Source organism: Limulus polyphemus, unplaced genomic scaffold (genome assembly GCF_000517525.1).
Source record: "Limulus polyphemus unplaced genomic scaffold, Limulus_polyphemus-2.1.2 Scaffold0, whole genome shotgun sequence".
NCBI lineage: Eukaryota > Metazoa > Arthropoda > Merostomata > Xiphosura > Limulidae > Limulus > Limulus polyphemus.
The window spans coordinates 790,591-818,179 of NW_013665610.1; the positions used below are offsets into that span (position 1 = coordinate 790,591).

General features: G+C 33.7%; 1 protein-coding gene across 1 annotated transcript in view; it reads left to right on the plus strand.

Annotated features, from left to right (window-relative positions):
- Positions 1-2,169: 2,169 nt before the first annotated feature.
- Positions 2,170-27,589, plus strand: part of LOC106457832 — a 134,263-nt gene continuing 108,843 nt past the window's right edge. Inside the window, exons 1-2 of the mRNA XM_013917639.2 lie at positions 2,170-2,274; positions 2,411-2,456. Of these exons, the coding sequence (XP_013773093.1) occupies positions 2,218-2,274; positions 2,411-2,456 (103 nt within the window). The 5' untranslated portion in view covers positions 2,170-2,217. The remainder of the gene's footprint in view (positions 2,275-2,410; positions 2,457-27,589) is intronic.

Consider the following 27,589-nt stretch of genomic DNA (forward strand, 5'->3'; position numbering starts at 1 on the left):
GAAAGTATAACATTCATCGTTTATTTTATTTTTTGTTTTGCTTGTTTTGATTCGTCTATAATATATTTAGGATAAAATTAATTTAAATTTTTTTGCAATTCTCGAACACTACTAATTGTGAAAAAACTATATTTTTTGTTTGTGACTTATTAAATAATTTTTTTTGTCACTTTACTAATTTCTCCGCTTTCGTCCATTGATGATTTTGTGTAAGTAAGCAACGCATATAAAAAACGAGATTCGCGACACAAACAATCTTGCCATTTTATTTTGTTTACATGTCAGTTACGTTCTAAAAAAAGGAAACCTTACTTTTTTTTTAGGCCTAGTGGTTTGGAGCACTTGACTCGCAACCAGACTCGCGGATTTGCATGCTATCACCTAACATGTTCGTCCTTTCAGCCAGGGAGGTGTTATAATATGAAGGTCAATCTCACTATTCGATTAGAGTAGACCAAGCGTTGGTGATGTGTAATGTCGAATAACTGCCTTACCTTTAGTTTATCACTTCTAAATTAGACATAATTGCGCAGATAACCCTCTAGTAGCGTTCCGTAAAATTAGACAAACAACTTACTTTTTATGAAAAAATTATAGGGTTAGCTAAATCACGTGTGTGTGAAAGATATATGAATACGCGCTACATGTTCTCCTCGGTGTCGCAAATCGGGTTAGTTAAATCACGTGCGTGTGAAAGGTATATAAATACGCGCTACACGTCCGGTGTTGTAAACCTTAAAAGGTGGAATATGTTATGCATCCAACTTGTATTGGAACCTATATACCGTATTTCTTGGACCGAAGGTGTTCATAGGTAAGATATGTTTTTTAGTCATTGTCAAACACTGTGTATTTCACGCTCTTCTTTTTAATGATAAGGACATATCGTGTTTTTACTGAAAATACTCAGACAGAGAGTACATTACCTGATATATATTGCATATTTTTTATTGTTTCTAATTACTGAAAGAATTTACACTAATTGAATAAATTATGTTATACAATACATGTTGTATTCTGGTCACGATGTGCGTTGTTACATAACATTTATACGTGTGTTCTACTTGTTGAGCAATAATAGGCCGGATTACGTTGTCATAGATGCACTTACGGACAAAATAATACGATTTGAGATAAAGTGAATACATCACAGTTCGTGATCACTATAAGTCAATGTTTTAGATTAATAAGTTACATTTCTTTTTTGAGGAGAATTTAGCCTCCGTGTTCCTGTCGCTTTGAAGAACATAATGGTCGTAAACATTTGCATGTAGGTGTTGTGTTAGAACTTTCGATTGTAGCGATTATGGCGAACTTGTGTATAACTGTTATAAGTATGAGGCTGGGTTACAGTATTCGAATTCATATAAAAAGAAAATCATTATGAACAACTAAAAGGTGTTCCAATAGCTAAACAGTATTTCAAAAGTATGTCTGGTAACTATCGGTTAATTGTTGGAATGTGACTGAAATTCGTATTTTGTTACTGATAACTTCTAGCTTAATAACTGTGGTAGATAACTGCTGTCCCCCGGTAGGACAGCGGTAAGTTTACAACACTGAAATCCAGGGTTCGATTTCCCTCAGTGAACACAGCATATAGCCCAGTGTGGATTTGCTCTAAAACAAACAAACAGATAACTGATTTAATACGATTAATAAATGTTAAACAATATTTTTAGTAACTCATGACTGATAGCATTTGTTTGGTACTTTTGGATGTACGTGTCATGTTTGGAAATTCTTCGTAATGTTTATTACTGTCTCATAATTGTGGTTATGTCGCTGCTGGTATAATATGACTGGTGTGTTATGAATTCATGTAATATGTTTCATGCCAAAAAAAAAAAATTCGTTAGCCTGTCATCACATCTAGAAAGCTTCTACAAGTGTTTGCCCTATGTAATGTAAAGTGTAATTTGAAATTTTACTTTAATATTAAAGGAACACAACGCTCGAACTTTTTAGAGAGTTAATAAAACACGAGGTGGCGCTAGTATGGTAGAAGGTAACGAAAAATTTGTTTTGTTCGTGTCGTTCTTAGAAGCAGTGAGTAGGCGATTCAGTGCCGTCTCGTAGGTACTAACGCGCGTTGGTTATAGAGAGCGCTATTGTGGGATCAGATATATATCTCCTGCATCTGGCTGCTTCCACGTAAATCATGAAGTTTTTGCTTCTGTGCGGTAAATGATGTTGTGAATCACGTCGAAGCGGATCATGTCCGATCCAAAAACGATCATCGAAGGATCCATCAAGTACCGTGATGGCAAGAAGGTATTGTGAAAACAACTACGTACTTTTTTTTTGTTTTTCGGAGATCTTTGTAGGTTAAAAATTTTGATACAATTTCTCGGGACGTGGTTCAGCCAAAAGTCAATATAAGTTTCTTTTTTGTTTTTACTTTTTGCAGTGGAAACCTCGATGGTGTGTTGTCAGCAAGTTATCTCCTGTAGCAGGTGTGTGTTTTCGCTTTCATTTTCAAAAAAAATGTGTAATTTTACTAACCGAAAGACATGCCATAAATTGAATCCCAATTATAATTACTGTTCAACTCTAAATTTTGCTAGATATGTTTATTTTTTCAAACTTCAGTGTATCTTAGAAAAGATATATTTGCTTCACAATTTAATAAGTATATTCTACATTATCATTATGTAACAAAGAATGGGACTTAGGAATTTTTTTTCTTATAATTACTACTTCCAAATGTAGCTGTCTTTGACCGTTCATTTTTATTTCCTTGTGACCACTCAAAGCCATTTTTATTACAAATATTTACCAAGTTGAATGCTGTTCTAAATTTATACAATATTGTATTTTTTTTTCAATATTCTTAAGAGAAAACTTATTTTAATAAGCCTGTGTAATCAAAGGTTCTTCAAATTTACTATTAAAGACATCACTTAAAAGTACCTTTCTTCAGATTTGCTTAACGTAGAAAAAGAGAATAAGCTGGCCGTTAATATTCGCTGTCAGTTAAACATTTATATTAGGTGTTTAAATATATACATGTACTGCCTTTTTGAGTATAGCGAAAATTACATGTCAGTGTGTTCAAGGTGTTTAATTTTTTAACAACAACAACATTTAATCACGAGTCAGAGTACCTTAATTAGTTGTACTGAAATTACCCGCATTGTGCAACCATGTGGTTAATTAGGTACATTAAATAATTTGAGCATGCTTCTGGTTTGTAACCAGGAAATAAAAGTAAAGACAGATGCAGGATTTACATTTGATTAAAACGGTTTATTTATTATCATAAGCCAAACGAGAAAAGACTTATAACATCTCTGAAGTTTGATTTCGACAAATCAAGAGTTTTAATTTCTTGTTTTAACAAGAAAATAACAATTGAACATTTGAATCTGTCTGTTATTTTCATTTCATTCAATAAGATATATTTTGAAGATATAACAAGAGATATGTTATATTTACAATGTCAACAGGCCTTAACTTTTAACAGAAAATACAGGATAACGAATGACTTCATTTTCAACAGAGAGAACTAAAGATGACAAGGAACTTAATACTTAACTAAAAATACTAAATATTTTAAATGACTTAGTTTTTAATATAAAACATTAAGGACGACAAGTAATTTCATTTTCAACAGAGAGTACTAAGATAAAAAGTGACTTAATTTTTAACAGAAAATAGTAAAGATAAGATAATAAGTGACTTAATTTTCAACAGAAAATACTAAAAACATTTTCAGGTGTTTATACTAATCTATCGAAAACAGCCATTTATTCATAGTAAGTTACAAACTTTGCATTCTTAGGCCTTATTCTCCCGTTTTTATAAAGTAGATATATAGATGTTCCTTAAGTTGCTAACTTCATTTCAACATTATATCAAAACAGCATTAAAAAATACAGTTAATACGTTTTTGATGTAATCTCACTTATCATTCGGTCAGTTTCCTTCGAGTAGCGATAGACAAAAAGGCGCATTTTACTTTTACTTTTTTGTTTCAATGTTTCAATCATTGACAATGATGTATGAACGAACGGATTCGGAACTTAGTCGGATGGGCCGTTAATAACTACTTTAGACTATACGGTAAATCTTTGTATCTACAGAATAATATTCTATGGCTTTAGTGTAACGACGCTTCACTTAAATTATGAATAGGTTTTAATCTAAGTCTATCGGATGATTTAATAACTACTTTAGACTCTACGGTAAATCTTTGTATCTACAGAATAGTATTCTATGGCTTTAGTGTAACGACGCTTCACTTAAATTATGAATAGATTTTAATCTAAGTCGAGAACAAAAATCTATCGGATGATTTCCGCTTTAGAGTGCTCATTCTCGAATAACGCCAAAACGATGCGCTATACGTATTAGCACCAAGAGAGTACGGGTGTGAACCGCAGAATGCGGGTTTGAAGGGTTCATCGACTTTCGAAACTCTGGCTTAGCGGGTTCCGAGTTTGGCGAAACTTGTCCATCTCGAAGGTGACAGGGCAGAACGCGTGAACCTTCATTATTGATCTACAGTGTGGACATAACAAGTGTTCAGATGTAGTAAAGATATTTAGATTCTCCAGAGAAAGAAGGAAAGCTGTTCACTAAATAACTTCCATAGTTTTCGTTTTCTGTTAATATAAGTATTCTAAGAAGTATTTAGGGATTTCTTTCTTTGTTTATAATGTTTACAAACTATTTATCCGATTCTCGGAGAACTCAAAGAAAAGAGAGAATGATAAAAGATCATAATATAATCACCTCTTAAATATTTCTAATGTCTACACGTGTTTTTCAAAGAAAGTAAGATTTTTTCCATATTTCTCGAACAAATAATATATTACTGTGTCCTATTTTTAAATTGATGCTGAAGAGTATGGAAACTGCAATTAGTTAAACTTATATAAGTAAATATCAAACGTAAATTATGTTTTTGTAATTACGTAAATATATGTGTTTCGCGTATTTCATTGATGAACAACACTATGTACATAAGTCACACAAAAATAGAAAATTTATTTAAACTCATCTAAATTATTACATTAACGATTAGTATGCCTATCACTAATCCTTCCAATTTATTTATCAATATACTTTTAACTAATATATTTTAATTGATGCCACATAAGATTTAAATGTACTTTGTTTTAATTTGCTATACGTATACACTTTAAAAGGATACGCTCCTGTAATTATAGAGCGCATACGATTGTACAGGATGGTTATAATTGAAGAATCTGTTGAAAATCGTATGATGTTTCTGCTAAAAACCCAAGGCTTTTGTACATTATTACCCATATCATGTCCCTTAGTCAAATCCACATGTGTATTTTGTTGGAAAGTGTTATTTGAATGCTCTGTTCTTCTAAAAGTATTTTTGCGTAAGTTGATGTACAGAGCACCAGTGAGAAGACGCATGTTTCTATAACGTCTTTTCTCATCTAATGTACGTGACCCAAGTATTTTTTCTGGTGTCATCGGTGATCAAGTAAGTGATAGATGGTTAAAAGGATTTAGTTACTGCTGAGTAATTTCTTTGTGTGTTCTTTCCATGTCAACCGAAGTACGAAAACAAACTAAAGCATGATAACCTTTATTTATGGCTCTTTATTTTTTTGCGAAATGTTCAGCTTATAGAGTGTTTGATAATTATTTAGCAAACCTGTCACAAAAAACATTAGTTGTTACATTTATTGAGACATTCATATAAGTTTGTAACTCTCTTTGGTGTGGATTAAAGTGTTCCTGGAAAAGCAGGAGATTTGCTTGTGGTAATGGATTTATAAGGTCATAGAAGTTTTGTCTCTTCATTTACTAGACCACACAAATTCTTATATACAAAACCACCGTTCATACGAAACTGTTGCTAGAAAGTTTCATCTTTTCATGTTCCTGTACTATCAACCACATGTGCATAGGTTTCCCCTTTTTTTTACCTGTACTCTAAACTTTATATCTCTACCTCTTCTCTCCTTTTTATGTTTATTTGCATTTATATGGCTTCCAAGCAGACTCCAATAAGCTTTGGGGATTTCACACCCTTTACAATATTTGCATGATTCTAAGCAAACCACAGCGGGGAATGATGTAAATCCTCATCGTTTCGACATTTTCTCTGACATTGCTAAAGAGCTGAGTCCGATGAGGCCCGAATTTAAAAAAAAAACAGTAACTCAACTAAAGTATACACAGAACCAAAATTTAAACTTGTAGTAAGTACACATCTATATAGGAGTATATTACTTACTGATAATATTTATAAATTAAACTTAGTGGACGTATTCATAATTGGGTTGTTAATTTTCCGATTGTTTTCCAAGAAAATTTAATTTACTTTTAGACTGACAATAATTTTGTGTGAGGATCGTTAACAATGCAACGTGTTTTTTGTTTTCTGTTCATTCTATGACGTCATGAAGTAGCATGTTTGTCGCCTTAACGTGAACTACTGTCCTTTCTCTCACATCACGACACTTGGTAAAACAAAGTAACAAAGAGATAAACAAATCACACTTTCTATTCTTATAAAGTCAAAGGGTCAATCAGTACAGTATAAGCCATGCTGTTAACTTCCATATCATAAGTCTTTCTGTAATTTCAAATTTTGAAGTGGGCAAGGTTCGTATTATCACTTCTGAGTGAACTGTGTCACGTAACCTAGGACCTTAGATGAAAGACTTTGGAACATGAGGCTTATAAAAAATCCCCCTTTTGACCTCTTGACCATAGATGATAAATCGAAGCTGCCTCACGGCGGGAAGTGAGTTATTACATTAGCAGAAAAACAGACAGTTGTAGGATCTGTTGTTGAGCGAAAGCGTGACTACTAAAATCATTTGTACATCGGTTGTTTGCAATTTGGTTGTCATAGCGACAAAACATGAAACATTTATTTATGTTAGATACGAAAAGAGGGTGTTAATGTAAATTCAACCTTACGACAAAAACAAATTAAAGCACTGTCTTGTATAGTGTTTTCTATTCATTTGTTTATTTCTATCTACAACAGAAAGTGTCATGCGTTTTTTTTTCTTTTTGCACGAAATCATATTAACACTTACAAGTGAAACGTATATTCCTGTATGCAAGAGAATACGATAAGCTGGACTAAAAAAGAAACGTATAAATAACAAATTATTACCTTTCTGAAGATCGTTCGAAATCGCCTTGTATCTGTGGTGAGGAAACTTCATTTTCTCTCTTTAATTGTTTACATTTTTGTTGGCTTATAAGTAGCATTTTAAAAAGAGAGCTTATTACTTCGTAAAAAGCGTATTATTTATACCTTTAAAACAGCTTCAGTGTGGAAAGTTAAAACTAACGAGAAGATGATTGATATATATATACAAACACTTCTCTTCTCTCAGGGCAAGAAATTTAGCACTAGCTAGAAGATTTATTAATTATAACTAAATAGTTTTTAGATGGTTTATTTTTTCACTCTACTATTAGTGTAAGCATTTCTTGACATTCCTTTATGTGTAATTAGATCTAGGAATAATTACTTCTAAACTCCTTGTCTAATGATCCTGGTCAACGGATTTTTGTTTAACCTTCTGTTGATTACGCTACGAAGATATTCATATGAAGTTTAGAAACATGAGCTACATGATGGTACAAGAATTTAAGAAGGTGTTATTTTTTCATTGTCTTTAAACTACCATATCATAGCTCATTAAAGAATTGTTTTTGTTTTTTTTTAACTTCGTTAAAGAATCAATTTAAGAGTTACGACGTTCTATCCATTGATGGATGTTACACCTGCTGGTATCTTTAAATTAATCACACTGATTATATAGCTAAATATATTAATTACAGCTCGGAAATCTTTTTACCTCGAGGAAAAATAAGTTTCTTATTTTAACTTTAGTCGCCAGTGGTGACTCAAAGATTCTGAAAGTGAGGGAGGAGAGCGAAGGGGTGGTAGACAAATGAGTTTTTGGGAGAGATTTTGTTTCTTTGTCCAGTGTTAAGCGCAAAGCTAAACAATCTGTGCTCAGCCCACCGTGGGTATCGAAATCCGATTTCTACTGCCATAAACCCTCAGCTTTGCCGCTGAGCCACCGAAAGGCAGGGTGGAGTCATGGAAAATAAATAAGGAAGCTCTAACGTACGGCGATATTTCTGTTTTAGTAAATTTAAAGTTACCAAGGTCACTCACAACTAGTAGATTTCAAATATTCTCGCTTCTTTCCCTTGGCTTCTAAGGAATCAGGGCTGATAAGAGACTGGATGATGCTTTGTTGGGATTGGGAGTGAAGAGTTCTCGTCTACATTTTTCTGGTACCTTAAAACATGCTATTCCGTGAGTTGCAGTTTTAGTGGCAATTTTGGGGAGGCGAATAAATAGTTAGAGTGGCTCGGAAATCATTGACAACCATGGCTTTTTAAAAATTCATAGAAAAATAACATGAAGTAATTTTTAAGCCTTAAACACACAACACAAAGAGAAAAGTCTTGTGATGTACGGAATATTTATGTCTCAGGATCTAGGGTAGTTTGCCCTACCCCATTTTTCTCTTGCCGAATATGCGACGTTGCCGTTACATCTTTACACTAAATTTTGTCCAAGACAAACAGATATCATTTTATATTTTTGTTATTACTCAAGTAACCCTCATAATAACAATGAGCAACACATAACTATAATTAGGTGTGAACTGTTTGTTTCTTTGTTCAATTTCGTGCAAAGCTACTCGAGGGCTATCTGCACAAGCCGTCACTAATTTTGAGATGATAGACTAGAGGAAATGCAGCTAATCAACACCGCCCACCATTAACTCTTGGGCTATTCTTGTCAGACCGAATAATGGGTGTTGACCATCTCGCTTATAACGTACCCACATCCCCAAAGATTGGAGTACAGTTATTTGCTGTTGTTGTTTCATTTTTATGCAGTGGCGATTCGTGGACTATAGAACCTCACATGCACATTCCGGAACGCTAATCATTGGACCAAGATCGGTCCAGTGAGTTTTGAATATGTGGCATGAAATCTGTGCTCATCAAAAGCGGTATACGTTTCATAAGAACTTATTAGAATATTATTTCTCTAAAGAAGAAAAATATTTTAACATAGCTGTAATTCTGTGATACTTTTTTATTATTTTTGATAGACTTGTAAGCCTCAACTTGAATATTTTGTTGATAAGTTTGAAAAATGAATAGTATTAATTTTAAAAGATAGATATCGCTATGATTGAAGGCCTTTAGTTGACGAGTTGGTGCAATGGCTCGTTAAGCGTAACAAATTTCACTAAAATATAGCTAGGTTTATGTGAGTTTAAAATCACCTTATGAAGCCATAACTACATTTATCATTTTAACCAAAGTTTACTGTATATTTTTTCAGATTATAAGGATTTAGATAGATAGATAATATGTTTCCAAATTCGAGTATCAAAACATCGAAATATATCTTTCATGATTTTGCCTATAACATAACAGAAGTCTATATCTGTATATTGTTTGCATACTTCACCACGTTATTCTGGTGATGACTAATTAGAAGGAGCTGGATGTGTTGAAAGTCTTTGGCATCTCAAGTGTTCTGTAAAAAAAAAAAGTAATAAAGAAAATTAGTGCATTTATAAATATAGATATACAACCAAAAGTGACAATGTATTTAATTGTTTGGTATATTAAATATTTAGTAAAAAAAAGTAATAAAGAAAATTAGTGCATTTATAAATATAGATATACAACCAAAAGTGACAATGTATTTAATTGTTTGGTATATTAAATATTTAGTAACAAAAAAGTAGTAAGGAAAATTAGTGCATTTATAAATACAGATATACAACCAAAAGTGGTAAAGTATTTAACTAGTTTTTGCCTTGCGCGTTGTAGATGTATGATCCAGCTCTACATTCGCTTAAGTGAATTATTCTGGTTTACAGTAAAGACATGTGTTTCAGCATCTTCGACTCTGTTGCCCGTAAATAAAAGCTGGTTGTTTTCCAAGTTTCAAGCATGCCGGTTTGTCTTTCACAGTTAACATTGAAACATCTGGCTGTCATTATTATTAACTTTCATGGCGATTTTGCCCGTGTGACTATATAACCATAAGATGTGGACAGGATATGATGGGACTTGAAACGGTAATATTTTAAACTGATAAATACATGTATAAAAATATATTAGCTATCACTATCGATCTGAATCAGACTACATCTTCATCAAGGTAGCTGTAAATCGGATCAATCCTACACGAAGAGTATTACTACGATTTTTGCTTGTTCGTGTTTAAGCGTAAAGCTAGACGATTGACCATCTGCACTATGCCTACCGCGGGTATCGAACCAAGAGTTTTAGCGTTATAATACTACAGCGGACTTTAATAATTACAAGTTTTTTTATGACAGATACTCCGATTCATATTTGAATGAGTCATACAAAGCGTTATTTAAGAAAGGAGTTATGGAAACGAAGATGAAAAATAGGATGTTACAACTACAGCCTAGTAATCGATCGGCCTTGGTGTTTAGCGTACTCAGATCACAATCTGCGGATCGCGGGTTCGAATCCCCGTCCTACCAAACATGCTCGCCCTTTTAGCTCCAGATTTGATAGTGGGTGGTGATGACTAGCTGCCTTCCCTCTAGTCTTTCACTGTTAGGTTAGGGACTACTAGCGCAGAAAGCCCTTTTGTAGCCTTGCGCGAATTTCAAAAACAAACCAATCAAGCAAACAAAATGAGCTTAAAATAGCGAATTTCATAAAATTGATTAATAGTTTATCTACTGAAGAAGTTAGTAAAACAATTTCGCCAAAAAATCTTATGTGCATTGTTTCTCTACTCTGATCAAATGTTTAATATGAGCAAAAAGAGAAAGTGCTTTTTTTTAAAAGGTGCAACGTCCTCATCATGTTAATCTTTAAATATCTTAACATAGCTTTTCGAGCTTAGTAACAAAATCTCAAATTGTAGTCAACATCTGTGATCATAAAGATGACTCTGAGGTCAAATGTAGAAAGAAACTTAATATCGAGGACTTGACGGTGGCTATCGTAATGGCGCAACGGTATTAAACAACTGCATTGATTTAGATTCGTTATGTTGAAAACATTTACATTTCTAATAACTTTTAGATAACTCTTATTGAGAATAACGATGCGAATATGATGCCAATGACATTTTAGAAATATCTTTGCGGGTCTAAAGTCTAATCAGAGCCAACTGGTGTTGAATGTGAAGCGCAGAGAACCATAAAGAAAAATGGAGGAAAGGTGACACAAAAGGTTAAGGGTGGAACTAGGGAAAAAAGCAAAAAGAGGGGTCATATTTTGTTTGACAGCTTAACGACCAGATTGTGTTTCATGCACGTTTTGATGTACCACGGCTCTGAAATGCGACTTTTTCTTCCTCTCTCTGACTTTCTAGCCTAACTGGGTAAATACCCAATTTTGCATTATTTTCTAAACAATTAAATGTTTCATTGAAATATATATATATATTTAATATTTTGACATTAATTTCTGAAAAACGACATCTTTTGCTGATGTCAATAAGTCCTAAAATGGGCTGTTTTGTTGAATTATCTAGCCTTTCAGTCAGAAATAAAATGGTTATTTGAATTATCTGGCACGTCAGCCATTGCTAAAATAGACTATTCTGTTGAATTATCTGGCCTTTAACTGATTTTAAATGATGAAACTCACTTATTATTAGTATATTATAGATCCATCATGTAAATATAAAGATGGATATGGGTCAACATTAGTCTGGTACAAAGGTGTGAATAAAACGTAGAATTGTCAGGTCAGCTAACCCTCAAATTACCAACTTTTTTTTTGTACCATTGAATACCCGTGGGGCTTACATATACCATCATACTGAGTATTTTTACGTTTCTGGCTTTTACAACACTTATTGAAAGAACTGACCAACAACATTGGGCGAAATCCTTCATTTTTTTTGTTAAATACATAGGGAATCTCAACAATAATTAGTTGGCTTAATTTCAATATTTTCCTTGAAAGGGGCCAAAGGCCGCCTGGAAGGGTCACCTGTTTTAACCATTCGCACCACTATACAGTAGTGTGTTGTCTTTCAGTCAGTCACTAGATACCAAAATGATGTCGTATAGAGACGCTTAACGTTGTGATTTGTACTGTTGTGACGTCAGTAAAACGTGTGTATGCCATGAATCACCAGAAGATTTGTGCAATCTGTAAGCTACAACACAGTACGACATATGAACCTCAAATTGAAGAAATAAAAGTATTTGTTACTCTTAATTTAGGTTTTATTTACTCTTGAAACAGAGCACTTTCGGGGACCCGGCAGAAGTATATCTAGTAATAGTAATTTTATTAATATTTTGTGTGTACGTGTATGTCGTGACTTATATAGATGCTATTAGGGACCCAATAATTAACAAAGTCCTGGACCCACGAGCACTTTGATGAATAAATAATTTAGAAACTTGTAATTTAAAATGTGATAAGATATTGATATAATCGGCAATTCTAGGATTGAAACCACTTTTGTGTGCCCTTAGCTAAAAGTATGAAACTAGCTGTATGAACGATAAGCAAAGAAAATATTGTCGTATATACTCATCTGTAGTTCTTACGACGTTGCCTTAGTTACTCCTCTTTCACTTATAGTGAAGAATGACGATATAAAATAATATGAATGTGATAAGTTTCAAAATTTTGACTTGCAAAAACTTTTACTTTTTAGATAAATAGTAAAAGACATAACTTTTAATCGGTTTAAAGATTTCTGTAAAATATTATTAAAACAGCTGTTAATAACATTTACAAAACAAATCAGTCGCTTGTTTGATAGTATTGTTTAAAAAATTCAGTTATTATCATCATTTATTGCATACTTCGTATTTGCTAAGCCTATTAAATTCAGGTAAGGCCGTAAAAATAGGCTATACATGCAGTAATTTACGAGAGTTTTTTTTTTTTTTTTTAAATAAGATTACTTTAATTTATGGAAAATATAACTCTGTTACTGAAAATTGCCATGTCGTATCATTTATGACTTGGTAGTGTTTTGTATATTGCCTTCAAACGAGAAAACCATTACATTTAAGCATACAAAATGTGACTATGGACTAATCAAAACACTAGATTTTAGTAGACACTTTGTGCAGTTAGCTACACTGTAAATACTACATTCCCTCATCAATATCGATTTAACTACTTCCATTAGTAGTCATGACTATTCATCCAAGGTTTAATGTCAAAGTAAATTGTCTTCAGCTTTAATATTTCTTACCTTTACTACCCGATTTGCATTATCGACATCAAACTTTCAAACTAACTAAGCTCTAAAGTGGTTGGTGGATGCATAACTTTTCTTTTCACTTTCATTCTGAAGGCTAACCTTCTCTAAGCTAATTGCCTTTTCTGAAAGCTGTTAGTTATCTGGCATTTTGCAAAGGTTTCCGCCATTAAGGTTCTTTGAAGCGAGACATGAAGTCGCGCTTCTCACTTTATGTAAGGCTTGCATTAAGCCATCACCAGTAGAACCAGTAAGGCAACAGTCCTTTTTATCTGCAGTCAAAACCCCGTAATTAAACGACGTGATGTAGCACTGACTGAGCTTCAATAGCAATGTTGCCCCACTAAGAGCGATTCCCAACCTACATTTCAAGAATTCTTCTTCTGACCAACAAAATATTTACGTATAATCTGCGCGCGCTCAGCACGTGAACACTACTGGTCTTTCTTTCCTTCATTCAAATGGAAATAATATTAGTTCGCTAAGAGACTTGACGGCCCCTTCAGTGTTTAGGGAGGGTTAGAGGAGGGGGTTGGGTACTAAACCAGATACGACCAAGCGTTGCTCTGTTCCCCCTCGGGCAATATGTTAGCCCAGGGATTTGTTAAACTAGGCCGTATACCTATACAGAGTTCAAATGATAAAACTGAAACTGCGTATTTGGCCGTTAGTCATGGGGAGATAACGGCTGGGAAAAAACTAGTGTGCGTATTTTTAGCTCCTAACCGATCAACATGACCGAGTCTTTCATAATTGTCATTCAATATATTTGCAACGTCTAATACATCAAAAAGGTCCCTTCAAACATTATTTTTTGTGTTGTAAAATAGCCGCTTTTGATGCGATAACTTTCTATATGCAGTCAGACGCTTCTTATCTATTCCGATAAAAATTAGCTTATCGTTAAAAATAAATTACATTTAAGTTATGTTTGTTTTTCGTTAAGCACAAAGCTAGGCAATGGGCTATTTTTGTTCTACCAGCCGCAGGTATCAAAACCTGATCTTTAGCGTTATAAGCCATCGGATTTACCGCTGAGCCACCGGGGGCTACGCATTAGACACAAGCTTATTTTGAAAAAAAAATAGCATATTTATTTTTTAATGTTCAACTTGTCCTTATTTTACTCTTTAGTTAGATATACTTAAGGGGTTGCTCAATGCAATTTTATATAGTGTAGCGAGCAGTAGAGAAAATAAACCAGTTCTTTGTGTAACGTCAAAGATACAAAGCAGTATTTGTATTATACAGAAAAATTGATAACTAAAAAATAAAAAAATAATAATCAAAGAGCTACTCATAACTTTATCTAAAGAATGTTTAAAGAATCGCTAATGCGGACATTCCAAAGACGATTTCGTCCGAGCAGAGCTTCAACCATTGACACCCTGAACAATAACCTTCAGACGAGATAGATATGTACAACAACCACTATAGAAATAAACATGGCGAAAGCTCCTTAGAAAAATGCTTAAGTCTTAATGAGTAATTTCTTTCTGGCTGTGCAACAAAGCAGAGTGTTGTTCTTGTTATGTAGTTGGTTTGTTTCGAAATAAATATATTCTGGATGGACAAACAAGCCCTTTTTTAAACAAAAATCTCAATTTCCTTTCTCACTGTCCTCTATATCATACTTTTTTTATTTTATATGATTTCTGTTACATACTTTGATCCTTTTAAATATTGACAAAAATACAATCGTGTGTATTGTCTTAGCTCATATTTGACTGGTATTTAAACCCCTTGAGGAGCAACTCTTGCGCTAAGCAAAAGACGAGTAATCCCTTTTTTCACTCATTTTTCACTCACAGTGTTAAAAACCACCCATAAAACACTATATATATATTCAATATTATTTTATTTAACTAAGCTACAAAAAAAGGGGGGATGACGTGAATTTTACACAGTATATCCAAACCTTACATGAAATATAATTAGCTTTAATTTTGTAGCGCCCCCAGTGGCACAGCGGTATGTCTGAGGACTTACAACACTAAAAACCGGGTTTCGATACCCCTGGTGGACAGAGAACAGTTAGCCCATTGTGTAGCTTTGTGCTCAATTTCAAGCAAAATTAATTTTGTAGAGAAAAAAAATAAGTAAATAAATAAATTAAAACACAGCCACAGAACAAATATCCAACACCGGAGCATAAATCATAGAGTAGGTCATTATGTAATGTGCCCTCTATTTTATGCATGCCCCCCCCCGTGGCACAGCGGTATGTCTGCGGACTTACAACGCTAGAATCCGAGTTTCGATACCCGTGGTGGGCAGAGCACAGATAGCCCATTGTGAGGCTTTGTGCTTCATTACAAACAAACAATTTTATGCATTTTTGTAAAGTTGAATATCCTGGGAGGGTTACCAAAGAGTTCTTCATCAGTAAGACGAGTTTTATTTCACTAGATGTATTGAACTTGTGAAACATTACAACATCTTTTCCAATAGGAAAATTTTAATTCAAACCTATTAGAGATGTTGTGATAAGGTACTCTCAGGTGGAAATAGATGATATCATAGTTTCAATCGAATATTGTACTGGTGTTTTTTTGTAGTATATACAAATCTGACGCAACTGACTTATTGCAAAACGTGTGTTAGCCATCCCTATTCGTGAACTGATATGGTGGACGGAGGGCCTCTGTTGGTCAGCAAGATCCACCGTTAACTCTTGGGGTTACTATCGCCTGACCGAATAGTGGGTGTTGGCTGTCACTTTTATAACGCACGCACACCATCTAATGTTTGGAGCACGTTTTTCCAACAACAAGACGTGAGCCTCGTATCCGTACTCCGACAAGCTAACCGCTAGACTATGTCTGGTACTCCACACTGTGAAATTATCCATTTCATGAAACAGATCTACGAGATTTGCCTTCACTCTCAAAAAGAAAATTATGATATAGTGAATTTCTCCTTTAAAACACGAAAACGTGATTTATTAGTTTGTTTATTGCAGCACAAAGCTACACATCAAGCTATTTGTGCTCTGTATACCACGGGGGATCGAACCTCCCCTCCCCCCGATTTTAGCGTTGCAAATCCATAAACTTACCGCTTACCCAATAGGGGTCAGATGTGGTCAAAGTAGACCATATTCTCATCAACACCCAACAAAAGAATAATTAGATAAATAATCATGGCTGAAAAATGTGCATATCTCATCCAAAAAACACACACTATACAACCTACAAGCTTTATTTGCTGGAATGTTTAATGTCACACTTTTTTATAATTTGAAGAAAAACTGAACTCCGAATAGCACTAACGTTGGTCTTATTTTCGATTATACTGCTTATGATATAGAACGAACCATTGTTAATCATATTGAATAGCATATATCATACATTGCCCAGCTGAGAACTACAGTTTATAACCGTATCAGTTCTTATAAGTCCAACTCGATCGATGGCATAGAAAGCCATTCAAAAATATTGATAGATCTGAAAGATCTAATGAAAGAACTGATACAGCATAAAATTGCAGTTGTTAGCTGATCATGGTAGAATATGTTATCTATCTAAATAAACGTCAATGTGTGTGTGTGTGTGTGTGTATTTATTCCTTATACGTTTCCACACTTCTTGACCAATCAGCACCAAACTTGACAAAGTGATACAGGGTGATATGGGGAAGGTCATAGGGGGTTGTTGGTTTGTTTTTGAATTTCGCGCAAAGCTACACGAGGGCTATCTGCGCTACCCGTCTCTAATTTAGCAGTGTAAGACTAGAGGGAAGGCAGCTAGTCATCACCACCCATCGCCAACTCTTGGGCTACTCTTTTACCAACGAATAATGGGATTGGCCGTCACATTATAACACCCCCACGGCTGAAAGGGCAAGCATGTTTAGTAGGACGGGGATTCGAACCCGCGACCCTCAGATTGTGATTCGAGCGGCCTAACCACCTGGCCATGCCGGGCTGGGAGTTGTTGGACTCCCCATCTAATTTCATATTTAATTTCGATAAAACTACCAAATCAGCACAACTTGACACAGTGATACAGGATGATATGAGGAAGGTCATAAGGGCAGCTGGACCTCCCATCTAATTTCATATTGATAGAATTCTTGATAAAAGTATATATTTCTTTTCGGTATTAGTACCTCTATTTTTGTTAAGAAAAAAAAATAGAAGCACACTTTCTTATCCTTTGTTACAAACGAGTTTTGATTTCAATATAAAATTCAAAAACAATAAATGTTTATAAAAATTAATAACTAAAACACAAGGAGTGGGCTTATACTTATGCTAGCTCAAGGTTATGTGGTTGACGTCATCAATTGGGTGTACTTAAGTGTTGTGTACAATTGTTCTAAGTACCTGATGATGGCACGTTAACAGTGGAGAAACATTGTATTTAAATGATTCATTTTTTATCTCATTTTAGCTGTTTTTGAATTTTAAATTTTGTAGAGTGTGTGACACTTCCAAGATTTATATTTAGAGTTATTATTTCACCTGTTCAAGGGATGGGGACTCCAGCTAGTATCCAATATGAGCAGTTATGTTTCATATTATACAAACAGTACTACTTAAAAGTGAAGAAATCCTGATTATTAATTCTAATCGGAAAGCTGGATATCCTCAAATACTATTTTGATTGAAAATATTAGATAAGGTAGAAAGATAAGAGCAGATACATTAAATATGGCGCTTTTACTCTGCACAAAACAATTGAAGAATAATTGGAATTTTTGATATTTTACTTATAACTTTTAGTATTATTATTATACACAGTCAGCTACCCTCCACCCTATTTCATTTTTATGTAAGTAAAGCATCTAACGATCCGTCATGTAATCTAAAATAAGTCCTCTTGGTCGTTCTGCCTACGCTCTTAAATTAACACCTGGCAGAAAATACTTTAAATTTTTACTGTTCATGGCATTTTACTTCATTATGAAGTTTGGTTATTAGATACAGCGAAAGCAGTCTAACGTTAATTGTTACGTGTCGCTCTATTCGGCCATTCCTCTCTCTTGTCTAATAACAAATCTGTTGGCCAGTTGAGCACGGTGGGGGCCGGTATTATCATTCATTTGGGTGAAATAATGAGTAATTTCCACATCTTGAAACACAAGAATTAGTAGGATGTAATCCTTATAATATTTGACATTAGTGATACCATTCTGTGTAGAGGTCGGTATATCCACCAATGTTATTCCTGCTCACAACACACTTCCACCATCGCATGCTATGGTTGGCTCTTATCCAACTCGTCTCTCAACATGAGCAAAATATTAGATGGCTTCTCTGAGGTTTACCTGTGGTTCATAAATAGACGTGAGCGCTTTAAATTCTATGATTTATTTCAAAGTGAAAACTGAGACAAGAGATATAAGACCATTATCTATAGCATATGCTGAATGACCAATCACAGGATTTCAGATAACATGCCTAATCATCAGACATCTAATTTGAGTGAGAATGAACTAGAAGGATTGATACTAATTAATAACAGTAGTTTTCATCTTGCCTTATTTGTAATATCACAAATCCCGATTATCCATTAATCGATTAGCGTAGCATTTATTGCTAATAAGCTGCTTTGCCACAAATGTCCAGTAATCCTCTTTTTTTTAACGGATTTTTTTACTGTTTGTTCTTTACTGGAATTTCGTTTAGATTTAACACATCAGTTATAACTGCCTACAGTGTCCATATGGTGACAACTAGAACTCTTTATACAGAAGCCTTACCACCTCTCAGCAGGGGCAGAACAAAGTTTAGCAAAGAGAAAACCACCTACGAAAACTTTTTTTTTGGGGGGGGGGACTTTATAAAGCACATTTTCCACAAGAAGATTTAATGTTTCAGCGTGTTGTTGTGTTACTGGAAAACGTCAGCAAAACACAATGGCGTTCTCTTTCCCAAAACATATGTCTTATCCACACCACTAGTCTTTCCATAAGTAAGGATAGAGAGAACACATCCTTCAGGAGACACTAATCCCGATACACAGTTTACGTCGTTATATTACGTTCCTTAGAGATTACGTTTTGTTCTTTCGTGTCTATAGATGAAATGTGTTCAAGAATTATTCCGCTAAGTATTACATACCGTATCTTAAACTTATATGTTTTTATCATGGAATACACTACAAATGAAACTAATACTCTTGTTGAAAGCATTGTTTGTCTTCAGGTAACAATAATATAACTTGTAGGAAACTAGAAGGTCTCTCATACCATCTAGATGCTTATAAACCGTTTTTATCACACAGTCTCTGAGCCTGTACAAAAAAAAAATTAGTTTATTATTATTAGGATTCGTCTTGTGTGCCAAACTAAAGTTAGAATATGTGGTAGTTCTTCACCGATAAAACCACGAAGACCCATATTAAATGCCAAGAATTTTCTTGTATGTAATCTCAGTCGTGATGTCGAAGTAATGTGCTTATACTAGCTTCGTGAACTTGAAATGCCATCTTTCAAGGCCTGTGGGATAGATCCCTTCATCGAGTCAGTAAGCCATGACAATGGTGCATCAAGAGTTAAAAAGAGTCTCTTGTTCTTCAATACTAATGATGGCAAAAGTTCAAGTGTACGCGTTTTTTCGTCGAAGTATGTCTTTTCATAAAAAAATAAAATATTTTATCTAAAATCAATCATTATATAAAAAAAATAACTTAGATGTAAAATGCAGAAAATAAAACTTAATTTTATTTTCTATTTCGGTTGATTTCATTACACTTCCAGCTTTTGTGTTTATGTAATCCCGTTTCTTTCAGGGCTGTGTTTGAATTCTTTTTGGGAAAATGGTGGTTTTGTGTTATACAGAAAACTTAGTTTTTATTGTTTTATATTTTAGGTGTTGTTAACATATTTGAAAACGCTATGAACGCGAGTATATTAAATAAACAACAAATGTATACAAGTGAGTTTCAAGCCATGATTAACTTTGCTATACTAGTGATAGTGTTATCATAACTATATTATAATATTTTAAAAGTGCACAACTCTACTTTCCACTCAATGTCTTAGCACTTGCTGCGTTTGCAATATCGTGTGCAGTAAACTGTAATCTTACGCTAAACAAATTGCGTTTAATTTAGTTTGAAAATGTGAGGCAGTAAAAGGCATTTTTATACGATGTTTAAAATGCATGTTATGGTGGGTTTTTTTTTTGTCGATAAACTAGCAGTTAGAAAATGTGAGGAGTTCCAAAAAGGCGGCTTTAGATAGACTGTTAATTCGGGAATTTCCCCTGGATAAATTATCTGGCGGTTCTATGCTACCTACGCTTTGTTTGTTTGTAATTACGCACAAAGCTACACAATGGGCTATCTGAGCTCTGCCCATCACGGGTATCGAAACCCGGATTCTAGGTTTGTAAGTCCGCAGACATACCGCTGTACCACTGAGGGGCTGATACTAACGCATGAAAAGTAGCCAAACTCCGAAGATAAGGCAACAATTCTAGAGTCTCAGGAGGAGGAATTTTATTAAGAAATGTATTAGATAACAACCAAAATTAATAAATCATAACCAGATACGATTGATGTTACAGTTATGCAATAGGGTTTTGTTGTTTGTTTTTTCATGTGAAAGGATACTGTTAAGTATTTTATCAAACACAATTAAACACTACTCAATTCTGTCGTAAGCACTGTTGGATGTTTTTCATAATGTCCCCGCTACTTAATAAAGTAATAAGACAGCCATTGTTGTAGTTCGGCTCAAAGGTTCACCATATGTTGGAATGTGTTGTTTTTTGTTTTTTTCGGGGCGTAGTGCTTAAAATGGGGTAGTTTCAAATTTCTGAATAAAGTCACGGGATGCTAAATAAACCCAAATGACAGCATGCTGTTATACCAAGAATAAAAAAAGTAAAGTTCTAGATGACTGAATAATACGACAGTAAGATTAAGTTCCACTAATTGAACTGTAAAGTAAGACAAATCACATAGCAGACAAAACAGAGAAGATGTGCTTCCACAAGCGAGTTGTGAAGTTGTATGCTCTAATAATGATAGGCTTGTAAACTTAGGCTTAAACCTCTAACACTCATAAGAACCAGATATTTTTTTTTCCTATACTCATAAAACATTGCTACATAAAATTGCATACAGATCATAGGATGTAATAAAATATCAGACAAATTAATAGTTTCCTCACTAACCTTATTTTTACGTAGGTAATGAAAGAATAGAGGAAACGTTTGTTTGAGAAGTACACCTTTTTAATAGCTCTTGTTTTATTCAAGTACAAACTTTTAGCTCATAGTTTCATCTTTTCACCGATTTGAGATCTAATTACAGCTGCGGTTATTGAGGATTCCCTCTTGCTTAATAATAGCGTAATTAAACTAAATAATTGATTTCTAAGAGAATCGTATCGATTCCATCCGTCACACTAACCGAATTAACAAAAACAGTGCCTTTTTCTTTACAATGATTTGTAGATAAAGAAAACTGAAATAAGTATATAAAAAACCTAGCTAAAACTAACAGCATGTTTATGCATGTTTGTTTGTGAAAGTCTCGCAGAGCGCTATGCGTCTCTAACTTTGAACTGATAGAACAGAAGGAAGTGAGCTATTCAACAGCACCCATCACCAATTCTTGTATTAGTCTCATCTAATAGTGTGATTTGACTGTCACTCTTAATATGCGCACATAGTCTCAAACTGTGGAATATGTTTTTGCGACAACGAGACGCAAACCATAAATCGCCAAATTTTCAGTTGAGCACATTAACTACTAGGTCAACATGTGTTACATCAGTTCCTTCAAAGAAATGAAATATTTTTAATGGCGTCAACTAGCGCATTCATTCCTTGTTTCTATTTGTTTTAAATGTGATGATGTAAACTATTTTAGTAACCACAATTATGATGAGATAAAACATCCATAAAATTATGCATGTAAAACAGTATAGTATTGTACTTAAAAAGATATAAATTAGTTTTAAAAAGCGAGTGTTTTTATACACTGTACATAGGATGTGCATTACTCTTCTCATACATAATTGTTTTCCACATTTCATCTAGATCCACAGGACACACTTTTTTTTGTCTTCTGACTCCAAGTTAAATGTAACATATATTATATAAAGTTAATAAATTTTTGTTAAAGAATTTTAAACTGTTGAGGTTACTTTACTGGCAGAATTATATTTGGCATATGGCGTAAACAATCATGTCAATTTTAGCGATTATGAATTTTCATCTGCAACCTCACAAACAACTCTACAAGCATTTAATGTATAAGGTGATGTTTTTAATTTTTGGAAGAGGTAAAGTGGTTGCACGATAATACGTAATCTATGATTACCAGATCGTAATAATATTTGTTTTTAGTAGTGTCAACTATACTTAATTAACATGGTTTGTATAGAACATATCTATGTTGTGTCTTGGGAGATAAGATAACTTGTTACGACGATGGAAAAAATGCTATGTAATTCAGTAGTTTGTTTTCGTAGAAAACGTCTTATTAGTCTCTGTTGGGTGTAATTAATTAAGTACTAACATATTTCCATTAGTTTTTCCTATCCAGAATAATACCTTTAGGTAAAGGGTGAATCTGGTTATCGGAAATTTATATTGCCAAAGAGACACATTCAGTGAAATACGATTTAGTAGAATTAAAAAAAAGATATTGGTAAATTATGTTAATTTACACGCACTTTTTTCTTTCTTAATCAAATCAGCAAGAGAATTCCTTATATAACATATGTTTTTGGAAGATATAATTTTTCTGAAATAAAATGGCTACAGATGTTCCTAAAGATTGGCTTTTCAGGTGTAATTCTGATGAATACTTGTTATATTTACGAAGAAAGATGTGATTCAAAGCTTCCAAATATCCCGCACCATTTTTACTTAGTTATCAACATATCACATATATGTTATAATTGCTATATAAAATCACAAAGACAATTAAACAGTCGCTGTAAAGCTTGTGTAAACAAGATATTATTTGTTAAAAGTACTGTACACTGATACTCATATACCAACACTAACTGGATACTTTATTAGGATTCCACCATAATATGGAGCTGGACTATATTTTGCCTCTATAATTGTCTGGACTCGACGCAGTATAGATTCCACAGAATACCATAAAGTATTCAGTGCTCGGTTGTAACACATTCATCAAAGAGTGTATTATGCATTTGTTCACGGATGTCAGCCAAGGATTTCACTGGCAAATACGATGTTCAAATTCATTCCAAATATGCTCAAATAGAGAGAAATCTAATGAGAGTGCTAGCCAAGAAAAGATAACTGAAACCACTGTCATGCATGTTCTTCGAATCAGTTTCGGACAATAAACACAAAGGTGATTACGGTATTGTTATCCATCAGGCCACAAGTGTGGCGTTATGTAATGAACGTGATCGGCAACAACGTTCAGGCACAGCTTAGCTGCTATCTGTTCTTCTAGAAGGATCGTAGGACCCACTCCTGTTCCTAACATCATTACATCACATGCACAGTCCGAATAACACAAGCAGAGGCAAATGCTTCATGTGAGATTTTTCGTGTTTTTATTCCGCCATCAGTGCAGAAAAGGATAAAACGCGATTCGTCAAACAACATCACACACGATCGAAGCACGACTGAAACCACGCTGTTTGTATCGGAGATAAGCGATTTTGGACTAATTGTTAGCCACCTCATGATAGTTTTTGCGATGTTCGTTGTCTGATATATTTTAAGATAAGTCGAATATTGAACTCTGCTGAGAGTATCGATCAGCTGGGATACAGTTTGACTTTGCTACATTTTATAAAACTGTCAGAACATCTTAACTGTCGTCCGTCATCAGCAGTAGGAGGCCACATATCTTACTCGTGGAAAACGTATTTCTTTTTAAGTGCCACTGTTGACAGACACTGATAACTGATGACAGGTGTCTCTGAGAAGTCGATCAAAGAAAGTATTTGTATTTTGAACGCTTCTACTAAACGGGCACTTAGCATAAATAACGTCCCTTTGAAAGTCGAGAGTTATTTGCTCTTCCTATTATTTTGCAGGCTGATCGCGATATAGCTACATTTCTACATTTATGTAGCTCATATCACGATTGATTTATTTGGAGTGTTCTACAAATGTGGGGGTATCCTAGTGAAATGACAGCTAGTGTATATAACAACTAATTCTGTTATTCATTAAATAACATGCAGGATGAAGTAGTTTATGAACGTCATGTGTGGTTTTAAATTCACGCATTATAACTCTATCTAGCAGAGCCATGAAATATATGTATTAAGAGGTTAATTTTTTTCGTTCCGTAAAAGCCAAAATACAATTTAAAAAACTGCTTTTTATATTCAAGTTATACACACACATATACAGTTTAAATGCTATTGAGAATATAAGAAGTTATTGCATGATGAATTGTTGTAGCAATGCTGAAACAGAGCGGCGTTTTGAAAAATAGAAGCAAGCAATAGTGCATTCGGCAGATTTAACATTTGTGATAAAAACCACGTAAACCTCAGACCTTTTTTTTACACACTACTCTTAATTTGTCCATTTCGGATTTCACATGAGAGGTGTGTAAAAAATAATATTTCAGATTTATCTATTGTCCCACAAGTCAGTGCCCGGGAGGCCTTTCGTAGATAGATCTTAAATGTGATTTTTACACACCTCTGATTTATAATCCGAAACAGACATCTTAAAGAACCTAGAAAAAAAGTCTCTAGTTTACGTGATTTTTATCACAAACCTATTGGTTTTCAATTCTTCACAAGTTTTCGGCATATAAACAGTAACTATAACATATAAGCAGAAACTATAACATATAAACAGAAACTCTCGCTCTTTTTTTGTAAAGATACAGAAATTCTGAATTTGATCAGAGGATGTTTCTACTCAAATGAAACTCGAACAAAGATACTTACAGCAATAATTAAGTAGCTTAGATAATAACATTTTGCTTTTATGTAAGTGAATTAAGCACACTAAGAAAACTGCTTGAATCACATACATTATACGTGAAATTACATGTTAACCTTTCTTTCATTAAAAATATTTGTTTGTTTAGTTGATTTTAGCACAAAGCTATTCGAGGGCTATCTGCGCCAGTCATTCCTAATTTTGAAGCGATAGGTTGGAGGGAGTTCAGCTAGTTAATACCACCCACCACCACCAACTCATGGATTATTCTAATCGAAAAGTGGTATTGACGTTACTCTTATAATACATCATTGGACCCAAAATATGGAGTACGATTTGCGGTGCGAGCGGTAACTGGGAGCGAACCATAGAGCCTCGAATCCACAGTTTGACACGCTGACCAATCAGCCGCGCTCTGACCTATTGAAAATGTAAAGGAGTTTCTTTAGCCAAGTATCCTAGATAGGATGTTATAAAAACTATCACACTATAGTAGGTAAAACTATTTTTTATTAGCTAGAAATATACTGTTGCAATGTATTTGATGTTTGTTATTGTTAAACAATTGTTTGTAGTTTTAAATTTTTAACAGTTAACTCTTGTAAATATTAAACGAACAATCGATGCAGGTTCGTGTTGCAGTTTTTACGTTCATTAAAATCTAAATACAAATTCTATACAATGATGTGTTTTAGTTTATTTATTCCCTTGTTGTGCTCGTGTTGACAGTGTCATGTTTATTATCAGCATTTTCATCAAAGTTTTATTACGTACAAGTAACGCAATTATGATTTTTGCAAAAACTCCTGAACCTGTGTAAGGTACGCGATAATAAGGATGTCGTTTTTTTGGGTTTTTTCATACATAGAAAAAGTAAAGATGTTTCGAAACGCTATAAAATGTAGCAAATGAAGATGTTATAACAAGGAACGGTGTTCATGAAGATTCCAAGATGTATAACCAGCGTTCAGTGGTCACACAAATGTATGAAATTTACTTACCTGTATATATATATGCCCAAAATGATAAAGTTACTTTCAAAGCTGTATTTGAATTCGTTTTGGAAGAATGCTGGTTTTGTTTATTGTTTTATAGTTTAGGTGTTGTTGACATATTTGAAAATGTTATGAACACGAGTATATTAAATAAACAACAAATATATATACAAGTGAAACTCAAGCCATGATTTAACTTTGCTATACTACCGATAGTGTTATCATAATGTTATTATATTATTTAAAAGTCGAACAGTCTATACTACTCTACTTTGGAAAATCCATAAAATGCAAGGTTCATTGGTTCACTGTATGCAACTGTTTATGGGAATAAGGTCAAAGTGTTTTTGGGGAAAATAAAACAAGTTCTGGTAAGTTCAGTTCCTTGTCATAGTGTTCTAAAAGTTCCGTTGATGGATAAGATATAGTGTAAAACCCAAGTTGTTTGAATAATGAGTACTAAATGCCATACATTTTCAATAAAAATCTGGAGTTTTGATATGTAGTTAAAAGTTTATGTTCTGTTTTATCGTCTTTATCTCCCGGTTTAAAAGAACTGTATTGCATTAAGTAAATGTTTAGTAGTAGTTTTAGCATTTCTGTACCCATGAATCAATTCTACTTCAATAGCACAGACTCCAAAATGATGCCGTTTCAAGTACCTTAGCTGATCGAAACCCGACGAATTTTTTGCACGTTATATATGACATATCGAACATCTGGTGTTTTTCTTTTGAAAACTTTATTGTAACATGGAGTAAAAAAGATTCATTTTCAAATTAAAGCTTTTTACTCTTGTTCATGTGTAGAAATAACTTATTAATATCCGCAAAAGTTCAAACATTGCAGGAAGATGCTTATCGTCTATGAAGTGACTATAACTTGCACTTCGAACAGTTTATACTACACTACTTTGGACAATCCATATAATCTGTGATGTGATATATTACAACACGTCAGACAGTCTACATAATATGTGATGTGGCGTATTATACCACTTCGCAAAGTCCATATAATCAGTGATGTGACATATCACACAACTTCAAACAGTTCACATTATCTGTGGTGTGAAAAACTGCGCTGCTTTGGATAGTACATATAATCTGTAATATTAAATATTTCACCATTTCTCGTGCTGCGCACAACATTAGTTGTTCCGTTTTAATTTATTATTAAAATCTAATATTGACTAAGTATGTCTAGTTTTTCTATGCGTTATGGAAATTCAGTTCTTGTTAAAATAAATTATAAATCTCTAAAGAAAAATACGTTAGGCATTTGAATTTCACCGAGAATATAAAAACTCTCGAATTTTTACCTATTGTAAGAAGCAGAAAAATTATTATTTTTCAATTGTATACAAAATACATGTTATTTCACAAGATAGCATGTACTCTTATGTTTTTACCGGTGCTGTCAGCCAACAAATAATTTTTTTTTGTTCGAACTGCTAATAGTATAAGCTAAACCAGTTTGTTGAATTATGAATATAATTCTGAGTTACTTAAACAGGAAAAA